At 39.1% G+C, this 21,435-nt stretch overlaps 1 protein-coding gene across 1 annotated transcript; it reads right to left on the bottom strand.

Annotated features, from left to right (window-relative positions):
• Positions 1-4,687: 4,687 nt before the first annotated feature.
• On the bottom strand, positions 4,688-21,285 carry NMBR (neuromedin B receptor). The gene is made up of 3 exons (XM_074924421.1): positions 20,833-21,285; positions 7,466-7,814; positions 4,688-5,089 (listed from the first exon to the last, which is right to left on the bottom strand). Exons 1-3 carry the CDS (start codon positions 21,246-21,248, stop codon positions 4,688-4,690), a joined length of 1,167 nt encoding a protein of 388 aa, XP_074780522.1. The 5' UTR covers positions 21,249-21,285.
• Between the last annotated feature and the right edge of the window lie 150 nt (positions 21,286-21,435).

A 21,435-nucleotide genomic window follows, 5' to 3' on the forward strand; every position in this document is an offset into this window, starting at 1 on the left:
CTCTCTCATCTAGATTCCAAGGAATCCCTAATCTATTAAAGTTTTTATGCTTTCAGACCGTGTTTACTGAAATGTAGTCATGCTGGCAATCTTTCAGCCAGCAAAGACCATTTGTCTATCCTTGTTCTCATTCTCCCTCCTCCCATACTCGATTCTGGCACAGTGCTTGGGGCCCCTCTAGCCTTTTGTAGGGAGTAGAATGAGAAGACTCCTCATAGTACCACAAAGGGGAAATAAGCCAGTAGCAGACAACACCAAGAATCCATGTAGAGCTAGAGCTCTGTGATTGTTGCAAGTACTACCAACATGCAGGTGGATTTTCAAAGGCATCCAGTAATTTTGTGAGGTTGAGCTGTGATATCATTGAAAGGCGGACTATTTTGCAATAGACTCTTGTTTTAGAAATAAGTGAAGAAAGAAATAGTACTGGAAATAAACACTGCAAATTTTCAACTTAAGTCCATTTAAGTTATGAGAAAGCATTTTTCTCTCCTACTCCCAAATTGACTCTTCTCGTGCTTGTATTTCTGTGAATCTGTTTTGACTGGGTTAAGAAAAATATCTATGGGGCAGGTATGTTGCAAAAAGTAAAGACATTGTTCTGTACTGTAACCAAATTGGCTTTGTTGAAGACAGTTATCTCTTCACAATGTAATGCTAAATGAAGTACCTCAGGTCTTTTGAGAATTTAACCATACTGATATTTCAGGATTCGGCATTGCAATGTTTCTATTAGAGGCAGGGTGGGGGCACAAGATGCTATCAGACTTATTTTGTGCTAGCTCTAGTCTAGAAAAAAAAAAAAAGTCTTACACGGAGGAAACCTATTCTCTCATTTTTCAAAGACTGTGAGAAGAGTTGGTAGCTCTCTCAGTCATTGCATTGCAAAAATATTTTTGAAAGACACCAACTCAAAACTCAGGAGAGGAAGATAGACAAGAATTTATGTTTCTGAAATAAGAAAGCTTTCATAACAGAAAAAAAAAGAATCAGATGGTATTTTAACAACTGTTTTGGCATATATTTTAATGATCTTATAGATCATTGATAAGCTGAAAAAAAAAGCTGATGTGATCTCCTTTACAAATTTCCTTTGTTTCTTTGACTACAGTTAGAAGAAAATACTTCATATAATGCATTCTACAATCATTTTTTTAATTGTTAGCAAGCAGTGTTTTCTGGGAACAGCATCATACATACATCTGTATTTATATACAATGTGTACAAAAGCACAGTAAACAGACACTTCCAAAATGTGCATACTGGGTTAGCAATACAGCTAGTAAATCTCGAGACCTTTTCCCCCACACCATACTACAAGAATTTGAGAGCAGGCATACACAATTTAGGTTACTTACTGAAAACAGGCTCTGAGTTTTAGCCCTGGGTAATAATGAAACAGAATTGTGCTGATTTCCTGACAAAAGGGAATTATAATCTACCTGGGAATACCTTCCCCACACAATGAAAAAGCACAGGATGTAGCCTGCAGTTCTGCCAGAAGGCAGACTCATGCTGTCCGTACCACACATAGCAATTTATGACACTGAGCGAAGAGTATGAATTAAACACAAGCATCAAATCTACTATGAATTAGATTATTTTTCTGGTAGGATACCTGTATCATCTGGTAATGTCCACATCAGACAAATGTTTTCAGGAAATAAAAAACCACAATGGATTTAGAAGTCCTATGAAAAATTATGCTGTGTAGAGAGATTGCCAAACAAAATGAGAAGCAGGGAACTGAAAAAAAAAAAAAAAAAAAAGAAGAAATAAGAGGGAAACTTGATCACAGTCACTAAGAAAGGAAGAATTTAAGCTTTTGTTTTATGGGTGTAAAATATCCATAAGTAAAAATGATTCAAGATTGATCAGAAGAGAAGAATCAAAAACTCTGACTGGCAACCAGGAAGAATCAGTTGTATAAAATTAAAGCAGAGTTCTGAGAACATGTGGGCTCACACAGAATTAAGGCATGGAAAGAGAGAAGAGGCAAAATGGAGAAAAAGAAGGATGAGGCAGTGTTAGGCAGTTATGCATGACAATTTCTTAAACTATTACAGATAGATTTACAAGTTCACGTCAATCTGCTCATTGGCGTAAAGTCTTCCAAGGAGCCACTGAAGCCACAGGGCCACTGCAGTCTGCTAGGGCAGGCAGTATGGAGCTGGTCTACACTGAACTCCATAAGTTTTCTCATTTGAACACTGCACACAAATTTGTCTACACCACATACTATAGATCTCACCAGCTGGACTATGGTGGTTGACATTCAGACCTTCAATCTGTTACTTTCCCTGTCGAGTGCCAACAATTGGGGATTTTTTTCACGTAATTACCCGAAATCACTTACAGATTACATCGATATACCTTCTTGTTGCTTTAAAAATTGGGGCAGGGATATAACTAACCTTGAAGGTAGGGGAACTGGGAAAGAAATTTTGAACTTCAGCTCATTCCACAGAGTTACAAAATAGAACTAAATATCAGCAAGTGCATTAATAAGGACAAAAAGAACTGTAAACTGCTACACTGCATTAGCACTTCAGCTTTTGACATTATAAGACTGGCAACTAATTCTGAAATCCAGTCTCAATTTCTAGTGTACTTTCTACTGTTCACCTTAGAGAAGTCACTGAAGAAGTACAGGCTACAGTGTTGTGACAGAGATAGATCTACACTGGAGCAGTTCCACCCCATTTGAAAGAAAAATATATTTAAAATTATATTTGCCTCATGAACTAGTCATAAAAATCTACTTTCACAAGTAGTCTGCCTTTACTGTCTGTTCTAAGAAGGGCATTGTGAGTATCTCCTCTTTGGACCTCAGACCTAGAACAGACCCTGCCCCAGCTAACCTCTCACCTGGCTTGGGGAATGGTTATTAGTCTGACAGCGTGCAGCTGTATGAGGGATAATCAGCACCAACCCCATCAGCTCTTTTAGCAAGAGCTGGTGCAGCCCTGAGACAGATTAGAAACTTTTATATGGGTAGCCTTACATAAGTTTTTGCAGCAACAGACTTCAGTCGTTGTGTCTACTTGACTCCCTGTGTTGACATATGAACTGATTTTTTAAAAAGAAAAAAAATAAAATAAAAATATTTTTTTTAAGTAAAAAAAAAAGCAAAATGAGGCATTTGAAAGCTGAACTGCTTTCTTTTGGTCTGAAGGACAGCTTTGCAAGTCTTGGATAAGGTATCCCCAGAAGAAGAGTGTGAATGAAAAGGGAGAGCAATAAGCTCTCCTAGCAAATTCATTCTGGACAGGAAGGTAATTGGTAGCTACAGCCTCACCCACCATTCTCTGCTGTTTTAATCCCAGCTTTGCATTGACCACATACCTTGAAAATGTACTCCTGGGAATACTGACAAATGTGCAATGTCCCTGGCACTGGGATGACTCACAAAATATATTTGTAAATCCTTTTTTTAGGCAGTCCAGTTAGGGTTTTCAGAAGTGCATTGACTATTTATGCACAAGGGCCTTCAGGAAAAGAAAAAGAGTCTTTTAAAGCTGAGATTTTCAATAGTACTTAGGTTTTGCTTAGACTGGTAAACAGTGTGTGCAAGAAGAGTAAATCTAGGAAACATCTGGTACTGAGCAACCAATGCTACATATGTTTCATTTCTTGGGGGTTATTTCAAACTAGAACTTGTCTGGTCCCATGGGCTGGATGATCATTAGCGATCAGAGTATGTTAGGTGTGTTCCTGCAAGACTTCCTTCAGTTTGGTTTTGTCTGGTAGTAATCTGTGTTCTGCACTCTGAGACTGCTCTGAGCTGTACGAAGCTTTGCCACAGACCCTCTCTGAAAAAGCCACTCAGAACTTTACCTCTTTGAATGTTCAGCTACCCCATTACACGTAGCCTCCTTCTTAGCTGTGTACTGATATCAGCAAAATTAGTTAGTAGTAGCAAATATAAAGCATGTAGACACTCTAAACCAATGATGTCATAGACTTAACAAATCAGAGAAATGAGCTTTCAGACACTGAGTTCCAGAGACATGCATGTTGTGTACAACACTTTTCTTTTGCGGTGTAATCATGAAAAGAATGTAATTTTAGCAGGTAAACTTTTGACCTCAACAGCAAACAGAACACCAAAAAGTAAATTCTCATCATGTATGTCTGTCAAAGTGAAAGAACAAGGCAGATCGAAATGAGGTAAAGATCTGGCACTCGATACTTGAATATTTTTTAATTTGAAACTAGAATCCATACTGCAACAGCTCCTTAACTGGGTCAAAAAATGCCTACCAGTCTTAATGAACAATGCTTGTACACACAGCACAGCTAAAATCATCAAAATCTATTAAAGACATAAGCTTGGATCAATACTCAGTTAAAAATATTTTTCAGATCAGAAAATCTATACTTTTTAAAGCAATGTTAGATGAGCTACGCTAATATTCAAACCATTATTTTTCATTCTCATATGTTAAAGATATATTATAATCTCCTTTAAAATACAATATGAAGCCAGACAGCTTTGTTTTCTCAAGAAAACATACTCTTCATTTCTATCTAAAAGTAAGACTAGGTGTGAAACAATTTCACACTGGGCAGACTTTAACAGACCCTCTGTTCAGAGAACTCAGATGGTCTAAGCATGAGAGCCAAAAGTGAGTTACAAACTGCGGGAGAAAAGTGTGTTCCACAGTCAAAAATCGCACCTATTAAATCATAACGACATTTCTTGTTTCAAGTTGTGCCCATTCAGTTGTGTCATGCTAGTCACTGTGTTCCTGGTATTGCTTTTCAGGGAAGCCATTTGAATGGCAGAAGAGTTGCGCAAGTAGCTGGCAGATCTCTCTTGCCGAACTTTCCTCCTGCAGCGAAGCTGGTTGTTGAAATGTCTTCTAAAACTCTCACTGAGAAAATACAGTGCAAATGGGTTGACACAAGAGTTGCAGAAGCTTAACACTCGGGCCACTAAGGTAAGAACCATATGTCCTGTCGACGGATCAATCTCATTGTGCTTAAAAGATCGGTACATGTATAGCACGTGGTTAGGAAACCAGCAGAGAGCAAAGAAGCCAACAAAAACTAGAACAATTTTTGCCAGACGTTTCCGAGTTTCCATCTAAAAAGATGAAGAGAACCCAAATGAACAACAATGAATAGAACTGCTCCACATAACAGACTTAATTAAAACATGTAGCATTTTGCTTATTAACCGCTTTAACAACTATCATAAGTAAGGCCAGTAAAGATGCTTCCTTCAGGGGCTGAATTACTTTTTCAATCTCATTTACTTTCCCACCTTTGGTTTACTTTCAGTGCAAGATCCTATCTGTTTGTAGTTACAGAAGGTTGCTCTTTCTATATGATATACACAGCAAGAGTGATTCATGACCGGAGTAAACATTGGCGTTTAGCCTGAAAGCACACATCAAAGGATGTCATGAAACATAACCTTTTCTGATGAGATCTCAGTGCTTGGCTTGAAACTCAGCTTTCATTAGAAAGCTATTTAGAAACCCTTGGCTTTGAAATCTAGAGACATTGTGAGTGAAATATAGAGACATTGCTAGGGTGTTAGCTATACAATGGTACTTGCATCCCATTATTTTGCCCGAAATGTCTTAGCTTGGACCTCTCTCCTAGACAAACCACCAAAACTTCCTTGCACAATCTGAAGCATCAGAATTCCAGGGTAAGGTGAAAGGTTCAGTTAATCTTCAATAACGACATGAAAGAGATGTACCTTAATTGCAGTGCTGAAGTATAATGGATTACAGTGTAGATATTAGGAGTGGCTGAAAAGTTGACAGGAAATGAGCCTACACAGTGGTTCCAAACTGAGAGAAGAAGAGAAACTGGCCAGGTAGAAAGCACCAAAGACAGGCAGAAACTTTCCATATATTCCTCCCAAAAGATTTATTATGTATGTCAGGTATCAAAGTTTTGCAAAGGCAGGAAAGTTTCCTGGCTTTGCTCAATTTTCTGAAAAAAAATCAATTTAATTTATTCTAACAGGTTTTCAAAATCTGTGAAATAAGTTTGTCAGTAGTTTTCTTGGCTCTATCTAAACCAAAACCAGTGGGGGAAAGATGGGAAAACTTTAACATTCCAGTTTGGTAGGATTTGCACTCAGATTGCAAAGGCAGACTAAAAGGTGCAGAGATACCGTGTGAATGTTATTCTTTTATGCTATGGCCTAAAGAAATGTGAGTTGATAGCACCAGTCTGAATTTACTTCCTCTTGCTGGGAGATATGTAAGTACACCAGAATTTTCTATGCTTCTGAGCCTCATAGATTAACAAAAAGAAAGAAAAAAAAAAAAAAAAGTAGAATGAAAAAAATATGTTCTTACTTTGAAAATACATATGGGTTCAGAAATGTGATACAAATTAAATACTGTTTCCATCCTGAGGGTTCAGCCAAAAGTCTCTATATTTCACAAGAAAATAAAATAATACATGAAGTGCTAATACGTATGCATTTTTTACAAGAAACAGGCTACAGTAGAAATGAAATGCTGAGCAAAAAGGACATGAGGGAATGTGGTCTTTCTTTTTAAAAGAATATGTGCATGCTATATATGCAAGGACATTTTGGTGAGTATAAAACTATTTTCTAAAATATTGACAGAGAAAGCCCTTCCAGATTGTTTTAATGGGCATAAGTATATTTCTCTATCAATACTAATGCTCTTGTAAAGTAGTTGACGTACATTCACTGCAAAAGCAAAGTAAAAGTCTGTATATATAAATGTTCCTGCTAATAAACAGCCTGTTCCTACTTATTGCTTCCTGTGTCTTACAGGGAAGCTGGCTTTATCCAATGTTTTAAAATGCTTTGTCTCGAAGGAATACGGAACCTATACCAAAAGTTTTATAGCATCTATTGTAGACAGGGTATTAGAAAAGTGCAAGTTCAGAATTGTATCCAAGAAAGAATATCTGAGAAAGCCAAAAAAAGAATCATTTCATGCTCTGTGTTCATATTTTCAGTGCTCCTTGGCCTGAGAAGATCCCCTAAGAAAAATTTTCTCTATGTTCTCTATTTTTTAATTTCCAAGCCCAAATAAAACAGGAAGAATTCTCAAAAAGTTCAGGTAAAATTTCTTCCCAAAATGGCTGCCTATAAAGATAGGTGAAGCCACTAGCATTAACTACAAAAACATTGTTCCTCAGTGAGGACACAAGTAATGCTTACAGCTAACAGCACATACAAACAGATATACTGATCCCATTTCCTGTTAGAAATATGCATTGATGGCATTGAATTTATATTTTTCATTGCTTATGTTCATTTACATACTGGGTTTAATACTGAGTAATTGTGAAAACAAGGAGATTTTTCAGATAATCCTCAGCTTAGTTCATGCATGTGAAAACTGAACTAATCATCTGCAAAATCCAACAAATTGGAGGTTATAGTTCCTGTACTTTCATTTATAAGTGTACACAGCACATAAATCTTTCATTGAGATGTAAAAAGCAAATTGCTTACCTGTCTTTTGCAATGCTCACTGTATTCTCCAGGGATGTTGTGAGCACTTTTTATTAAACTCTTTGCAATATGATAGTAGTAAATACTAATAATGGCAAGAGGGATAAGGAAATACACAAGAAAAATCAGCACTGAATGGATCTTCGGGTGCATGTCGTCTGTCATGGGGTATGGTATGCATGCTGTGAATGTGGCATTATCCGTGTCATTGATGTGGGCCAGTTCGGAGAACACTGCTTCAGGAACTGCTAGGAGCATGGAGACTACCCAAATGGCAATGGCTTTAAGACAGGTCCATAGCACTGCACTGGAGGTCTGGATGTCCATGGGATTTACAATTGCCTTGTATCTGAAATTAATCAAAATGCAGATATAAATTAAAAGGTATCTCTTTAAATTCCATATATGATGACTAAGGCCACTTCCTATCTTTGATTGAAATTATGTCATATTTTGTTCTTATTTGAAATGTCAAGGAGTTTTTAACCTTTCTTAAATTTGTATTCTCTAAATCTCTAGCTTCATCTGTATATATGTCCATCAGAGGTGGCAAAAGGAGCCCTGGATACAACCTGTGCCAGCCTGGTGAAAGTGCAGAAGCAGCCGTGACTCTACTCTCTTTCTGCAAATCCCACCAGCAAATCCCCAAATGCACATCCTACCTCCATATTTCCACCTTACTCTCGTATCAGCACTTGCACACCAGAGTTTGCTTCCTTCCTCAGCTCCTGCAGCCCAGGACTCCCTCCTGCCCACCACCACGCCTTCCCCACTCTCAGACTCCACCAGCCTCCCTGAGAGCACAGGGCAATTATCAGCATTAACCACCTCTCGCCAGACCAGCAACAGCCACTGCCGTGGTGGCTCTCCCCTTTCTACCCCAGCACCTTTCTACACACAGATATACTGTTCCAGCTGTAACGCCTGGAATATAAGCATTTTCATAAAGTCAGGCAGGAATGACTACTAATGGCCTGTGCAGAAATATTAAACTCTTAAATAAACATTTCCACATCAATAGTTTGAAGCTGCTGCTCTATATATCACATTTTGGGAAACTGTCTCATAATACATGATTACATATAAATCTTTGCAGAACTGATAAATTCATAACCATTGCAATGAAAACAGGAAGCATTGCAGAGAATGGAAATATCACACTACAGCAGAGTAAAATAAATGACTAGAAGTAGACTCCAGTCAGGAATTATTTTATTGAAAAAAAATTGTTGTAGGACGTGATAAGAAGTGAAACTTTCCTCAAGAAAAGATCAGTTTTAAAAGGGCAAATATACTTTGAGAAAACTATTTCAAGGATACTTTAATGTTTTGCTTAGATTCTTAATTTATTTTGAAAACTTTTTCTTTCAAAATGTGAATTAATTATGTTTTAATGTTCTTATTAAAAACTAACCATTAAACAAACATTTCCATTTGTCTAAGCTGTGGTAATTTGGAAGGTTTGGGGTTTTTTGCTTCATTTTTTTTCTTTCTAGTTTTGTTTGATTTGGGATAGGTGGGGTTTTTTTCTGAAATTGAACAGGTTTTGAGAACTGGAAAAATTATTTCTCTCTGTCTAAAGAAAAGTTTAAGAGGAAGAAGGAACTCAGGAGAGTTTCATATTCCAGGTATATAACTTTATTCATTTTAAGGTCTTCCTAGTCAGTGCAGATATACTTTCAAAGGGTGATTCAGATTTAGGTGTATTAAATCACTCTCTGAAGTGTTTGCTTTTTCTCTATTAGCTATACAATAAGCTTAGTGTGAGAAGAACTGTAACTTAGATGTCTCTATTTGGTGATAAAACTCCTTATCCATTCATGTAGATACGTACACATGCATATACAAATATCGTAGAATTATAGAATCACAGAATGGTTTGGGTTGGAAGGGACCTTGAAAATCATCTAGTTCCACCCCCCCTGCCATGGGCAGGGACACCTCCCACTAGACCAGGTTGCTCAAAGCCCTGAACAACCTGGCCTGGAACACTGCCAGGGAGGGGTCAGCCACAGCTTCAGTGGGCAACCTGTTCCAGTGTCTCATCACGCTCATAGTGAAGGACTTCTTCTTTACATGTAATCTAAATCTACCTCTTTCAGTTTAAAACCATTACCCCTTGAAACCACTTGTGAGTTTGCTGGCAATCAGCAGTACAATTGGCCATGCCATGAAAATGTCTGGAGCAGAGCACTGTCTTGGTACCCTAGCAAGCTTTTTCTTCTTTCTTGAGAATACTTGACTCAAAATCTGCCTTGGAGTCCTCTTTCTCAGGACCATGATAAACTCTCTTATCACTAAATAATTACAAATAATGTTTATTTATGTTCATCTCCTCTCTGAATTCAGAGAGAGGATTTTTACTGTGTCTCCACCCATATCATGGAGTAGAAAATAAGAGTTTACTGTCTCTGTTAATTTATGTTTACCATTTCTTCTAACACACAATAAGAAACTCCCTGGACACCAAGGTGTAAAGAAATCCTTTATACTGCCATAGGAAGGATAGAAGCTTCTGCACAAAGCATGAATGCTCCCCAGCACAAACCGTGACCTTATTATTCAATAATTTGCTTCCTATTGCTGTTTGTCTTGATTTCATTACATAAAGACAGACCTTCTATTCCATTTTGTTCAACTGAGGTGACGTTGAGTCCTCATATCTGCTCATTTATTTAAAACTTCACATTCCTGGGGAAGAGCTGGTTTGGGGACTTTGGATAAAAATCATGTTTTGTACTACATATTTTTCCCCCTCTTCCCATTGCAGTGCTTCAAATTGTTTTGATCACAGGCCTATAACCCAAGACAATGACCATGTCACAATTAATTATTTATTTGGTCTGATTAGTATCTAAACAGGAGACCTTTCCAGAAGCCTTTACATCAGCAGAAGATGGGGCATATATTTGTGCCTTGGCATATATCACTGTTGCAGCAAATAGCATGCTTTCCCCTGAGCTATGACTGACTCCAAGATGAAGTGCATTGGAGCAGAGTGCCCTTTTTCATAAAAACAGCTAGGTTCAGCCCAAAAAACTTCTTCCTTAATCCTATCAAAATTCTCCTTGCTACTTCAGTTGACTACAAGATGGCACTCTTCTTCCTAGGACTCAGCCCTGTGCAGTACTCAGTGTCAATGGGAAGGAAAAGGCACTAAGTGCTCTAAAAATCCATCATCTTGTTTATATATCTGAAAAGATATAAATTAGAAAGAGACAGGTTACATATAAAATCAAATGTAAACTGAGTGAAATTAGAACTGTTCCCAAAATGAACACCCAGCCTCTTCCTTTGTATAATACCAGTGTAAGGTTAAAACATACCACCAACCATTTAAATTACAAAGTGCATATCTTCTATCAGTAAAACAACACTGGTAAATCAGAGTAAGGGTATGAATTATTTAGTCAAATTAGTAAGCAAAATCCATCTTTTCCCTTACTTCACTGACAAAAAAAGAAAATCATAGGTTGCCATGAAGTTCAGGGAATAATTATAAATATTCATTTGGTTTTAATTAAAAGCCTTCATGTAAATTCTGTCTTCCTATATTCTCTATCATTATCACTTCTGGAAAAGGCATCCCCAACTCTGGAAATACTTTTATAAGTTTTCTTTCTTTGAAGATGTGGTTTCTGCCAACAGACACAAGCACAAACTTGCCAATTCTGCAGATTGGTTTTGTTTATATAGCATATTTTCACAAATCAAGCTCCTCCTTGTGACACAACCTAATGAAACTGATGAAAAAAGGAGAATATCCTCTGCCTACAGAGTTATAACATGTTGCTGCTTTCTAAACTCCAGTAGAGCTTATCTGCTTTTCCCCATCTTGTGTTTCTCAGCTCCTAATTAGAATGGAAAGCTCTACTCCTGTCTCTGATGTGTCCACAATGCTTTCCCCTCTGACACACCTGACTTAAAAAAAACCTGCTCCATGTTTAGTCCCAAGCTGTCCCTCCACTGCAGTGCTACCTCTTTTTTCTAGAGCACTTTGTTGTGATGACCTTCAAAACCAAATTAAAAAGAAAAAACAAAACAACTAGACAATATTTAGGCAGACCCTGGACAATGATGACAGTCCCAATATGAGACCACCACATCCAAACTAAATAGGCAGTTTACATTTCTGTTGGTAATGGCCCCTGGGCTTGTGTTTAGTCCTGAATCATGCCTAGAAATTGTTTAGGAGAATACTGATTGACCCAGGTCAAAAACACACCACTGACTGCTCTAACAGTTTGACAAGTAGTTGACTTCCAGTGCTCAGGTTTATGCTTTGGCGCTGTTGAATATGTTTTGGTGCATTATATATAAATATATACACCCTATATATGTGCATATGAACATATGTGCATAGAATAAAACACACACTTGCAGGTGCCTGGTTACAAGAACATCACCCAGAAGCCTTGTGCAATGGCTGGCCTACCCCAGCCTGCTATTCCCCTTCTATCTTGACTTTTAAATTAAGCAAATAGTGCTATTTCCTCTGCCATGCATGTTGGGAGCTCCCTTGATCAGATCTACCCAATTTTCGTCTGAGCTTCATTAGGATCCTGAAACTAAGCACAGCAAAGCTGAGGAGCCTGATCTCAAAGTTGTGTTTAAATAATGGCTAGGGCATGCCAAAGTCATTAGCCTTCACAAAACAGCCAAGGCAAAGGCAGCTCCGGTACCCGCCTCTCCAAGAACAAAATAGAACATTCAGCCAGCCAGGGTGTCTGGGAGTCACTGCCTAAGGCCTGCTAGGCAGTGACTCAAAATTGACATTTCATCAATGAGGTGAGAACCTTACTCTTAGCAGGCTGCATCATACAAACCCCTGGATATAACATTTCCCACTGGGAAGTACAAGGCAGCTTAGCATGTGTATTCTCTTGGCTTGTATTGCCTTTCTGGAGAATTTACCTCATTCTAACACTAATTTGGAATTCTGGATTTTGGATTCTGAAATCAGTGTAGATGGAAAAAATAAGTACACACCACAGCAGAAAAAAAAAAGGAACATTAAAAAATCAGAGAGGAAAAATTTAATAAAACAATCCTTAAAATACAATCAAACTTTGAGTCGAAGCACAAACATGATACTATGTTAAAAAACACATACTGTGAAAAGTAGATAGTTGGAAAAAAATGAAACAATCTTTGGGACAGTCGTGTGAAGGACAAAACTGAATCATATGAGATAGAATGACAACATAGCAGAATAATCCATTTCTCTCACATTCACACACACACACAATTTTATTTGTACATATGCTCATATGAAGATAGAAATACACAATTAAATCTACATGAAGCAGATGTAATTATGCCAAGGTTTGAATGGATTGTTTGTCTCTCAGTTATTTGTTCTAACAAGTTGTCTCAAGTTAATTCAAAAACACACTTCTCTTCAACGGACACCAAAGTAGGTTTCCTCTTACCTTCCACAAATTTCATGAACTTGTTAAGAATTTACTTGCTATTTGTAATCACACTGCCAAATTGGGCTGAATCTCAGCATGGAATTAGAACTGGAGGTACATGTTCTATAATTCTATGTTTAGAGCTAGGGACTGTGACTGCATATGCCTTGCTTCATTAGTACATACAAAAATGCACAAAAAGAATCTAGCATCAGGAATATATAGTCTGGAAGAATGGTTCTGTAGCAAAACCTATGTGAGAAACACATCAGTTACTCTATAATTAACTACTTAAAATGAGGATTCAATGAAATTATCCCTTTTGGGAAGAATATTTGAGAGTTCCGTCACTCTGCACCTATATAAAAGATATTTATTGTTGTCTAAAAGATTAATCATCACAGAAAACATGTGAATTTTTTCCCTAGAGAAAGCACTGGTAGAGGATTATTTGACATCATTTCTGAGGACCTGCTAAATACAGACTTGAGGATTCCAACAGTCCAATTAGGATAAACCTATTGCAACATAATACATAAGGGAATTGTGTACTATGATATGCAGAGAGGCAAATAAATAAAATGTATGTGCAGAGATTTACATTCAGACCGGCTTGGTAAGAATTCACCTGGATCTGCAGTTTAGCAGCTATTTTGTCTGTCACTGTCACAGGCTTTTACTGAATTGATCAAAGAAACAGGAGGAATGGTTTTGTAACAGTTTCTCAGGTTTTAGGCTGCAACCTATGAAAGGCTATTGGACACTCACATTTGCATTAACCAAAGCCAAGTTGGCTGCTGCCAGCACAAGTATTGCATTGCTCACTGCCTAGGATAACCACCACAGCCGTTTCTCACTTTGCCATCCTCACGACTAAGCTATTTCCATATGAGTTGAAGAGCACACACAGAACACATGCACAAAAACAGGAGTTTAATAGATGTGTGTGTCTGTATGAAGTTTCAGAAAAATTTGCCTAACTTGAGAGGAAAATTTGCTGAGAAAACACATTCAGCTGTGTAAAGATGGTCACAAGAGGAACTTCTCCAACAGCTGGTTTGAATTGCCTGACTTGAACAAATTTATCCTAGAAACTCCTTAATCTAGACATAAAATTCCTTCTGCATTGGGGGGGGGAGGTTTTGCCATCCCTTTTTTCTTTCTGGAATATTTTCTATCATATTTCTTTTAGCTGTATGGAATGAATACAGATGAACTAGAAATTTTTGGGATGAGGACAGGTGAAGACAGGCTTCACTGTTTAACTTCACAAAATATGTCAATAATTTTAACAGAAGTGTTCTGGCAAGCTTTATTTTGTGAGTCAAGTTTGCACGTACAAACTAAAGGGTGAGCTGATAAAAATGCAAGAGACAAAGCTTGCCCAACCTCTTAAATTGCTTTTGCTTTGCCTGTTATTGCATAATTATGACAATACTGTTACAGCCTACAGTGAGAGAAACATCTGGACCATTATTTCTTTTAATGTACTTCAGTAAGTCATTCATTCAACACATTTACCTCAAATGTTAGGGTTTCTAAGATACATACTTATAGATTTCACAGTTTACTGGTTCTATACAATTTTGTTTGCCCATTTACTATATACAGTCAAGGCATTGTTTTTCTCTTACATAGACAATATTCCATTTTACCTTTGATTATTTTTTCTTTATTCTTTGGTTAATTATAAAAGTAATTTTCAAAATGTCATGTAATACTACTTTCCTTGTAAAGGCTCTTTAGTCCCTGAATATCAGCTATTAGAGCTCAAAAGAAAATCATGTCCACTTTCCTGCTTCACCTGCTCCACTATATGTAATAAGAAATGAGGATTTTAGAGGTCTCCAATCGCTATACTTCAGCCTGAATTAGCACCTGACATAACAAAAGAAACTTTAAATAAATGCTGAAAAAGAGTAAAACAAATTTTTTATTAAGGGTGATTTTACTAATGAAAAATCCTAAAGTAGTTACTAGGGCACCTTTGCACGCTTCTGAATGTCTTCAAAACATTTCCTGATTCCCCCCAAAAGTAGGAGACAGTAGACATGCATACTGAGCCAGAATGTTTTTTGTTATCAGCTGAAGTCTGCCCATAGATATTAAACTTGCACAAGAAGTTTTTTGAATCTTTTTGCACTTTTAAAATTACAGATAGCAATTTTCCAAGTTTAAAGCAAATAAATAAAATGAACAAACAAAAAAATGATCAAATAGTTTAGCTATGCAAATCCATAGAATACATTTTAAGCATCTCAGGCACTATATTTAGTTTTTTAAGTATGAATTTAAATTTTCAAACTCCTTTGTCATTAAGATATAGGAAAGGAGTCACAGCACTAATGAAAAAAGCTGTTACCTGGGTAATCAAGTATATGTCTCATCAAAGTTGTTTTTCTGTCACACGTTTTAGGAAGACTATACTCCACTGCTCAGCTTCACTGTCTTCATTAGAGTGCAGCAGGACTGTATTTGAGCTAACACATTTAAACCCTTCATTAGAAAGAAAATTCAATATAGGAACAGTAGCAGAATTAAATTTAATACTATTTTTACAGATCACATGAAAAAGAAGGCATAAATGATAGCCAAAGAGAAAAGGAAAGACTACATGGGACAAATCTAAAGCTGTGTTAAGGGGCTGCTATTTATTCCTTCAAAATCTATTCACCCCAGGTCTCGTAGCATTTTGTGGGTGCAATTGCTTTTCATCATCATACAAAATAATGCAGTGATGGCCAGAGATGCACACTGTAGCATTCATTCTGCTGCGTCCTGAGCTTTTCCAACCAGCTTTCCACACCAAGGTTTATGCATCATCCAGACCTCTAGATGTGAAAAGCATCTTAGAAACACTTTTCCATACTTGTGCTCCACATCCTTACCCTAGATTCCTTCCCAGGCACAAATCAGCGAGATGTTACTATGATGGGATTACAGCATTGGTATGTAAGAGAAGAGCAACTGATGTCATTTACCTGAATTTGTGCAAAGCCTTTGACACTGTCCCACGCAACATCCTTGTCTCTAAATCGGAGAGACGTGGATTTGATGAATGGAACACTTGGCAGATAATTAATTGGCTGGATGTAACATCAGCTGTGCCTTGTAAAGCACATCTTCCAGAAAATCCTTTTCCACAGTTGAATATTGAGATATTGAACATCCACTGCTTCCTGTGACACAATCCATTCATCCTACCCAATTATCAACCACTTGCCAATTAAAAATATACATATTATTACAATACCCATTTTCTGATTTTAGGTGTCAAGTATTTGCTTCCTATGCCTTCTGCTGCTGATTTAAAAGCCTTTCAATAGCTGATATTCCATACACGAGGCAGCAATTACGTACTGAAAAGACACGCAGGTGGTCTGAGTTTAGATGTCAGACTATATAACCAGGTGTCAGGCTGAGCTATTCTGTGAATTCCAAGCAGGCCATGGAATACTTTGGGATCAACAACCACAGGCTTGTTACTGGTCTGAAAAACAAAGCTTTTGGTTTCTAAGGCATTTTTACTAGAGTAAGTGTAGAAGTCTGTAACACCCAAGCATACAAGAAAAGGAGGTCAATCTCCCCCTCTGCTCTCCTCAGACCTCACCTGGAGTACTGTGTCCAGGTCTGAAGGCCCCAGCATAAGAAGGACATGGACCTGCTTGAGTGGGTCCAGAGAAGGGCCATAAAGATGATCAGGGAGCTGGATCACCTCCCCTGTGAGGACAGGCTGAGAGAGTTGGGGTTGTTCAGCCTGGAGAAAAGAAGGCTCTGGGGACACCTTATAGTGGCTTTCCAGTGTTTAAAGAGGGCTGCAGGAAAGATGGGGAGGGACTCTTTATCAGGGAGTGTAGCAATAGGATGAGGGGTAATGGCTTTAAACTGAAAGAGAGCAGGTTTAGATTAGATATAAGGAAGTTCTTCACTGTGAGGGTGGTGAGGCACTGGAACAGGTTGCCCAGAGAAGCTGTGGCTGCCCCCTCCCTGGCAGTGTTCCAGGCCAGGCTGTTCGGGGCTTTGAGCAACCTGGTCTAGTGGAAGGTGTCCCTGCCCATGGCAGGGAGGTTGGAACTAGATGATCTTTTAAGGTCCCTTCCAACCCAAATCATTCCATGATTCTATTCATTACTCTCTCATTCTAAGATCCCTCACACTGAGAAGAGTGTGAGGAGGCCCATGGGCCCAGTTTGTATTCTGAGCTAACTGCATGGCCCACCATGGACATAAATTGAAACCACTCCCTGAAGCAGTGAACAAGTTCGTGGGATAGTTCAAGTCAGGTTCATCCCTGGCTTCTGTCCTTTTTGCAGTGAGGAGACGCTGGCCATGCTGCAGTCCCTCCAGCAACACTTCTCCTCTTACCTCTTTATTTTTACCCTTGTAATCCAAGAACACATTAAGTCCTGGGACTTTCTCATCAACATCCATTAGCCCTGCAGTTCATGCCCCTGGAGAAGCAAGCTCAACCAGGGACCCATTTTTAATTCCTTGTCCCACCACACCTCTAGGAAGTGCAACGCTGGCCATCACACACCAGCTCTGTGAGCACTTTCAGGTTGTGCTGCATGGTTTTGGGGATGTTCTGCCCTATGGCCCCCTTGGTTCATTTTTTTTTGTTTTGTACATTCTTGTCCCTTTGCCCTCTTCCTTTTTTCATATGCTGTCCACTGTAGCTATTAGGTTTTCTCTTTCTGTAATCCACCCTCTGTTTTTTCCTTAGTTTTTTTTTTTTTAAATCAGAGAAATATTAAGGTTTCTAGAGGTGGTCTGGTTTCTCCACAATAGAGAAAAACCAGTAAGAGCAATGGTCATGAAGGGCAGGGGTGCTGTGCCTGCACGTGAGAGGGGACAGCTAGTTCAGCAGCACTGCTCCTGTCTTCTGCATCCCAGAGGAGAGGGAGATCGCACCCTCCTCTGATGCCAACACACAGCACCACCACTGCATCGCCTCTACTGCCACTACCCCCACCACTACTACTGACCTCCCACCCACCCCCCTCTGCCCCAAAATGTGTGAGGCTGCAGCAGGGCACCACTGCCCACACCTGGCAGCCAGACCCATGGGAGCTCAAGGGTGGGAAGGGCTGTTTGATGGGACCAGCTGCTGTTCCTGGGATGGTGATGGGCAATCTTGGGCAGATCTGCTTCATGCTACCATTTTTAAACTGAAAGAGTGCTCTAGGGAGGTCTGGGGTGCACTGCACAAATTACATATCATGTTTGTACACACACATGCACAAAAATAATCTCAGTACTAGATAATGAAGCTTCCAGATAGAAGGTGCATGTTTGTCACACTGAAAGTACTAGTGATGCTGAGAGGAACTTCTAGGACAAAAAGCCATATGAAATAAACAGCTTTAGAGAAGATTTATATGCAATGCATACTACTTTTTCTTCCTTATAGCTTCAGATTTTATTGCTTCTGTATCCATTGTTGTTAAATGTATCACAAACATGTAACTTGCCATGTAGAATTTCCACATAAACAATAAGTGCTAATTACACTGTGGAAACCAAGACAACCTCCCTTATCTGAATTCATGCAGGCACACTGTAAAGAACTCTAAGTATTTCTAAATCTGTTCCTTAGTGTAATCTGTGTCTGGAGTTCTATACAGTCCTGTGGTAATAGGGAGTAAAAAGTACAAAAGGCTTTAATGATCATATTAAAATGGACTTTGAGCATTATCTGTGAAAGAAGGGGTCACTGAGAAAACATTGTATACCAGACCAGACGTACTGGATTATAATGGAGCCTTTTTAGCAGTATCACTGCTTCCAAACTGCTAACATCCTATGTTAGATTTGCTTATCTGGAGGAAACACTGCCACCAGCCAGGCTTTGCCTTCTCAGCACCTCTTAGGTGCAGGATGCTGCCACCACTCCAGAACTGCCAACCTAATTACCCATAACAAATCTAATCCAGATGACACACATTAAGATCTGGCTACAAATTAGTGTGACAAAACCCCCTCTGCACCACTGCCTCCCTTTTAGTTCAACCCAAGCATCATACAAAAATGTAGACCTGAGTCCAACCCAAACACCAGCCAACTTCACTCAGAGATGACCTGTGGCTCTAGGAGACAGGACACTGGTCTCTGAAGTCAGGGGCTGCTCTTCTGAAAAATAAATGGGTTTTGTTCTCAATAACTGAAAATGTAACTGCAGAGGTTAAAGAAACAGAGTTGTTAAATTCTTGATATAATAATTTCTGATATTTGTATAACTGTGGGGCCCAAAATTCTGGAGGAACATCTTTATGATGAGTTTATATGATCACAGCACACCATCTGTAGCTGTTTTTTAGGATGTGTAATTCTAAATGCATTCAGTGTAAACAGATTCAGCATTATTACTTCTTGAATCTTCACCAATATTAAAAGGATATAAAATTATATGGAAAAAGCAAACAATCAATGCTCCAAAGCTATATAAAAAGTAAATGAATGAATCCTTACATATTAAACCACCAGCATCTCCTCACATTATATTTCACTAGAGAGATGATCTCCTCCAAAAATAACTTCTTCCCTTTTTAAATAAGATACAGCAATCATACTTTTAACCAGTGGAAATAGAGCAGAAGTAAAACTGCAAAGTTTTCTTGGCTCTCCAAGAAGAATTTTTGACATATTCTTCAACTGAGGTAATCAGAGAATTATGGGTGTTCACTTTAAGGAATGTTTTCAAAGTTCTTCTTCAAAAATATAACCCATTTTCATGTGTTACAAAGTCTTTGTATACAAGTATTTTAGGTCCCGATAAAAACACCACTGAAACTGATGGCTGCTGAAGACTACCCTCAGGTGGAATCAAACTATTTAATGAATTAGCTAAAAAAAAAAAAAAAGAGTAATATATTACATTTATACTCGATAAAAATAGGCTTAAAAGTTTTAAAGAAACGTTACTGTAAGTGTAAGAAACCTTACTAAACTCAAGCCTTTACACCATGCACCAATGCATTGGTTTGGCTTAAGATCCAACAAAAGAAAATCGGGCAATTTCTATGGAGAAGGAATTAAACTTTTTCACTTCTAGCTAAAAAAGAAATTGCTTAGATAAGGGAAGAAAGATAATTTCATTTATTTTAAGGTTGCCAATTACACTGAAAGAATTTGTCTTTCAGAGCCTGAAGCATAGTCCAACAGCCATCAAGTTGCTATAAATTCCTTAAGTACCGATCAAGTACTAAGTATTTGGGAGGAAAAATTTGGGGTTCAGCTCTTTGTTTCTTCCTAATTTGACAAGTACTGGAGATGGAAGTGTTACTTTCTAGTTGGTTGGAGTTTGGTTGGGGTTTTTGGGGGGTTGGGGTGTTTCTTTTTTTTCCTTTTTCATAAGTTCAGAAGAAGCCAAAATGAATAGTTTGAACAAAAGTTTAAGACTAACAATTACAACAGAACAGTTTGGTGCCTTGGAATTCCCAGAGGCTGAACTAGTTCTGGCAGTCACCTCTGGTAACCAGTTTTCTAGGTCACAAAGACACATACACACACAAACTCAGCAGAAAGAAACAAATCAAAAATATCCCTGTGCTTGACTTGGTTTAAACTGCTCACTGCCTGTTGAGGTAGCACTGTAGCTTGGCACGTTTCATATTTAGCATCTAAAACCTTCCTCTAATGAATAAGATTTCAATACATGGGCTATTACAGGACCATCCCCAAGGTGCAGAAGACAGGATTAAACCCAGTTCTTGCAGCTGGCACCCTTGAAGCTGGAGGCCCACGTGTACCCATTTCCAGAAACCCTGTAACTTTAGTACCAGACTTACCATCAGCCAGTGAGGGAAGGAGAAACACAGGCACCTTGCAAGTTGGAACAAAGGGACTGCAAACCAGGGTTACCTTATGAGAGGGGTGCTTTACCTTTCATGCCAGCTCTAGCTAGCCTTAGCCCAGCCTGCAGAGAGCTGAGAAGGGGCAGCCCAGCTTTCCTACCTGTCGGCACTGAGGGCAGTGAGGGTGAAGACAGAGACACCAACGGAGGTGAGCTGGATGGCAGGGATGAGCTTGCAGCCCACCTCCCCAAAGAGCCACTCCTCGGAGAAATACCGGGAGGCATCCACAGGCACGCAGGTCACTAGCAGCAGCAAATCACCGGCAGCAAGGCTGGAGATGAAAATGTTGGGCACACTCCTCATGGCGCTGTTGGAGATGAAGATCTTCATGAGGGTGATGTTGCCCAGCAAGCCCACCGTGATGATGAGCAGGTAAAGCGAGGGGATCACGCAGCGGATGGTGAACATGGCCGTGCCCCTCCCCGGGGGCAGCAGGGCTGTGTCTGGCACCAGCTGGGCGCTCCCATTCCCCCCGAGGGGCATTGCTGGGAGCTCGGGCAGCAGCTCTGTCTCCATCCTCCAGCTTCGGGCAGACTGAAGGTCTCCAGTGCAAAGTGGAGTGGGAGCCACCGGAAGGCTTCACCTCTCCGCAAGTCAACCAACTTTCTCCTCCTTCCCTCCTGCCTTTCTTCCCTCTTTTTCTCTGCCGAATTGTCTCCCCTCCGAAACGCAGAGGAACAAGCACTGTCCGCCGGCGCAGTGA

Source organism: Athene noctua, chromosome 1, assembly GCF_965140245.1.
Source record: "Athene noctua chromosome 1, bAthNoc1.hap1.1, whole genome shotgun sequence".
Taxonomy (NCBI): domain Eukaryota; kingdom Metazoa; phylum Chordata; class Aves; order Strigiformes; family Strigidae; genus Athene; species Athene noctua.

Excerpts from the sequence above, each read along its gene's own strand:
- NMBR (XM_074924421.1), bottom strand. The coding sequence starts at position 21,248 with ATGGAGACAGAGCTGCTGCCCGAGCTCCCAGCAATGCCCCTCGGGGGG. Across the intron at positions 7,815-20,832 it reads ACTGCCCTCAGTGCCGACAG|ATACAAGGCAATTGTAAATC; the intron begins GTAGGAAAGCTG and ends GATTAATTTCAG. Across the intron at positions 5,090-7,465 it reads GTGAGCATTGCAAAAGACAG|ATGGAAACTCGGAAACGTCT; the intron begins GTAAGCAATTTG and ends TCATCTTTTTAG.